Source organism: Puntigrus tetrazona, chromosome 20, assembly GCF_018831695.1.
Source record: "Puntigrus tetrazona isolate hp1 chromosome 20, ASM1883169v1, whole genome shotgun sequence".
Taxonomy (NCBI): Eukaryota; Metazoa; Chordata; class Actinopteri; order Cypriniformes; family Cyprinidae; genus Puntigrus; species Puntigrus tetrazona.
Window position 1 is genome coordinate 26,242,661 of NC_056718.1, and position 5,000 is coordinate 26,247,660.

Consider the following 5,000-nt stretch of genomic DNA (forward strand, 5'->3'; position numbering starts at 1 on the left):
GGCTCCACGGGCTCTAGTGTGTACACTACCGAGTGCGCTGCGTTGTCCTGGATGAATTTGATCACATGTTTCTTCGGGACTTCTTCACTCTTGAGCTGCTCATCGCTCCACTCTCGCTCCGGATCGGCCGCCATCATCGACGAACCACGTGCCCGTCAGCAGCCAATCAGGGCTCTGCGCGTCTTAAAGGAACAGCGGCCTTTATGCACAGACAGCACAGTGGACATAAATAAATACATAAATATGAATAAATCAAATATATTCATTTATGTACTACATGTATATATAGATATAAATTCATTTCTATACATACAAAATTATGCATTATGTGTGTGTGTGTGTGTGTGTGTGTGTGTGTGTGTGTGTGTGTGTGTGTGTGTGTGTGTGTGTGTGTGTGTGTGTGTGTGTGTGTAAAGAAAATAATAAAGATGGTAAGTAATCCTAAATGTTTAAAACGTTGCAGTTAAAAATGGTAATTTGTATTAAACACAAAACAAATGCAGTTGAATTAGTTCTAAATATCATTTAGGATTACTTACCATCTTTATTATTTAGATCTGATATTTAAAACATATTTAATCATGTTGTTTAATAGTAACTTATATCAATCTCTAAACTTCTTCACGGTTCCCAATTAGTTTGGAAGACATACATTTTCTAAACAATAGTAAAGTTGCAAATAAACTTGTATTCTTCCTTCAGATATTATATTTAAAGTGCAATATACAATCATAAATGTTTTCCGATGCTTATTCGTTTACTATAAAATTATTTATCAGATGAAACTTGATGAAGCAGTTTTAGATAACCAGACAAAAATATTAGAAATTATTATATATATATATATATATATATATATATATATATATATATATATATATATATATATATATATATATATATATATATATATATATGCATAAATGTTTTTAAAATAGCAATTTACATGAATCACAAAACTATTGACTGATTTGTTTGGAGAGCCATACGCTGTTTTCTGATATTTCTTCATATACCACAAATAAATAAAGCACGAATCTGTAAAAAGCATTTTAAAAAAAGCAAACAAAAACACTTAATGTGTAACTTTGGTGTTTATATGTCTTATGTTCATGTTCAAGGGCAGTCTTGTAAATAAATCAAATGATCAATAAGGCTAGTAATTGACACAAGGCTGATTCACTGGAGGTGTGTGTTGTGTTCTGAGACACAGGAGGGCAGTGTACCATCAGCACGCTTCAGCTGTGTGTCTCCTGCATGCATAGAGGTTTTATGAATCCTTTCATTGCGGAGATGAAAAAAGCCGTCTATCTGTGTCTCTGGAGAGACCATAAGAGCTCGGATGTATTTGTAGAAACAGTCAAAACTATACATTTCTCTTTCGTGACACAGATCACTGGGCCGTTGAATGTCATTTGATAGCTGAAAATACAGCTTTTAAGCCCGGAAATAAATTGGATTTCAAAGTATATCAAAACAGATGTTTGTTATTTTAAATTGCAATAATATTTCACAAAACGAAAGATGTTTCTGATCATATTAACTATTAAACAGCAGTGTATGTAGTTTCAGCTTGTTAAAAATGAATACTTTAGAGCACCGCATATACTTTTCATGTATTAACTGATGTGTATATATATATATATATATATATATATATATAATGAATTGTACCAGACTTGGACAGAAGCAGATATACTGCATGCAGATGCAGATGCTCAGAACGATCTTCACAATCCAGCGTGCTCTGAAATGAGACTCATGCGTCAGAATAATAGAAAAAAAAAAACCAATCTCTCATATTTCATATCAGAAATCACAGAAGTCCGCGGGAGCTGAAATGGGCTTTCGTTTCACTGTTAGCCTTCGAAAGCAGCTGATGTGATCAAAAATATGAAATATTTTTACAATATATGTTAAATATATATCTGTTTTCTATCCACTAAACTATCATTTATTTCTGTAAAGCGCAGCTGAATTTTCAGCATCACGTGATCTTCATGAATCATAATAATACAGTGATTTACTGCTCGAGAAAGATTTCTGATTATCATCAGTGTTGAAGGACTTATATATCAGTACAAATATAATGCGCTCAACGCTTTTAAGAGTGAACGAGGTCGGGTAGATATGAAGTGTCCTGAAAAATGGACCAAAATGAAGTTAATATTTAACGTAAAAATAAATATCTGCCAGCGTGGAAAGAAAAATGAACTTCATTGAAAAGGAAAACGTTTCGATTTTTTCTAGAAACATAATTTTTTAAAGTAACATATATTTCACATTTATTTGACATATTTAACATTTTTTGCAATAATGTAAACATCGCTGTAACACAAAAAGGTCTTTTATGACATTAAAATGTAACATTATAGACATATTTTGTAACATTATATCATCTTTATTTGGTCCTGTTTGAAGGCGTGTCTATATTCTATAAAACAGCTCTCAGCTGACCTCTGACCCCTCGCTGAGGCTGTTAATTATTTCTCTCCCATGATCCTCTCCGGCACGGCCCTGCGAACCAGATTTCTTTCACTTGGTCAGAGAGGGTTTTAGTTATTGTAGTACTAATATAGTAGGAACTAATTTAGTAAGTGATCTGTGTAACGTTTGGAATGTCTTTATAAATAGAAATTTTGTAACTTTATAAATGCCTTTTGTAACAATATAAATGTCAAAAAAGCTCATTTTTACATTAGAAATGCCATACTTTCTTAAAACGCTATAAATGTCTCATGTAACATTATAAACATAAAAAATAACGTGATTTTGTAACATTATAAATATCTTTAGTAACATTATAAAATCAAAAAAGTGATGTCATACTTTCTTAAAACGCTATAAATGTCTCATGTAACATCATAAATATAAAAGGTAACATGTGATTTTGTAACTTTATAAATGTCTTTAGTAACATCAACATCAAAAAAAGTAACATGTGATTTTGTAACATTATATCTTTCTTAACATTATAAAATAAAAAATAATTTTTTTTTTTCAACATTAGAAAAGCCATACTTTCTTAAAACACTATAAATGTCTCATGTGACATCATAAATGTAAAAAAGTAACATGTGATTTTGTAACATTACAAATGTCTTTAGTAACATTATTAACATCAAAAAAGGTAACATGTGATTTTGTAACATTATAAATATCTTTCTTAACATTATAAAATAAAAATTTAATTTTTTCAACATTAATTCAATTCAATTCAAGTTTATTTGTATAGCGCTTTTACAATGGCTATTGTTCCAAAGCAACTTCACAAAAAGCAAATTATTACAAGACAAAAGCAAATCGTTCCACAGACATAAGCAAGTCACCACACAACAGGATGCATTACAAAACAGCAGGATGAGTTACAATGTAGAAAGTCCAAGATAGATTTAGTCCAGACAGAAGGTTGAGTTAGACATTAGAAAAGCCATACTTTCTTAAAACACTATAAATGTCTCATGTAACATCATAAATGTAAAAAGTAACATGCGATTTTGTAACATTATAAATATCTTTAGTAACATTATAAATATAAAAATGAACAAGTGACATATGCCTTTAGTAACATTATAAACGTCAGAAAAGTGATTTTTTTCAACATTAGAAAAGCCATACTTTCTTAAAACGCTATAAATATCTCATTAATTATTAAATATAAAAAGATAACATGTGATTTTGTAACATTACAAATGTCTTTAGTAACATCAACACCAAAAAAAGTAACATTTTGTAACATTAGAAATATCTTTCTTAACATTATAAAATAATTTTTTGTATTTTTTTTTCGACATTAGAAAAGCCATACTTTCTTAAAACGCTATAAATGTCTCATGTAACATTATAAACATAAAAAGTAACATGATTTTGTAACATTATAAATATCTTTCCTAACATTATAAAATCAAAAAAGTGATGCCATGCTTTCTTAAAACGCTATAAATGTCTCATGTAACATAATAAATATAAAAAAGTAACATGTGATTTTGTAACGTTACAAATGTCTTTAGTAACATTATTAACATCAAAAAAAGTAACATGTGATTTTGTAACATTATAAATGTCTTTTGTAACATCATTAACGTCAAAAAAGTAGCAAGCAGACGTGTGAGATTGTATTTGTACCGTGATGAAAGTCTTGTCCCTGAAGCTGCAGAGCACTGAATGAAAAGCAGTGAAGCTGTGTGTTATTAGGACTGAGGAGCCAGCTCTGTATTCAGCACACGCTGAGCGTCTGACCTTTGACCCGCTCCTGATCACCTCTCCTCACACACACACGCCACGTTCTCAGCAAATACAGTTAGAGAAGTTAAAGTTACAAGCGTTCAGCTTTTAATAAAGCAGTTATAAAGCATAAATAAATGATTCTAATGACTATTAATAATTACAACTATCCCTAAATATATCTAAATAAATATTTGTGTGCCGTCTATTTCACGGGTGAACATGCAACATACTTCTACGGCCAATAGATGTACGAACATATAAACGAAGGAATTGTGAATATTTAATGTCTCAACACCTAAAAACTGTTAAAAAAACAAGCAAAGGTTACTAAAAAAATGCATTATTATTTTGAAACATAATCTTAAACACAATACAAATGAACAAAAAATACATAAATAAATAATAATAAAAAATATATATATATATATATATATATATAAATACAGATAATCTGTTGAGACATGAACTGAAATCATATTTCTTCTTGCTTCTGGAAACAAAAATTTATACTAATTCATTTAATGACATTTTTCATTTATTGCATGCATTTCTTGACTTTCTTTTAAGTCATATATTTTTATCGTAAGGGGTGTCTTTCTGAAACAACACAGTTAGAGTTTTACAGCAAGAAAGCTAAGCTTACTCTGAAATAAAGTCAAGTGCATAAATATTTCTGTACTTAAAGGATGATTTTGTGTAGTTCTGTCTGTCAGAGTATAATATCCATGACTTCAAGTGTTCAGCATCCGTGTGACGTGTTTCTGTGATCAAAT

At 30.0% G+C, this 5,000-nt stretch overlaps 1 protein-coding gene across 1 annotated transcript in view; it reads right to left on the reverse strand.

Annotated features, from left to right (window-relative positions):
• Positions 1–164, reverse strand: part of fkbp3 (FKBP prolyl isomerase 3) — a 7,406-nt gene extending 7,242 nt beyond the window's left edge. The window contains exon 1 of the mRNA XM_043219090.1: positions 30–164. Coding sequence (XP_043075025.1) covers positions 30–137 — 108 coding nt within the window. The 5' untranslated portion in view covers positions 138–164. The remainder of the gene's footprint in view (positions 1–29) is intronic.
• Positions 165–5,000: the final 4,836 nt, after the last annotated feature.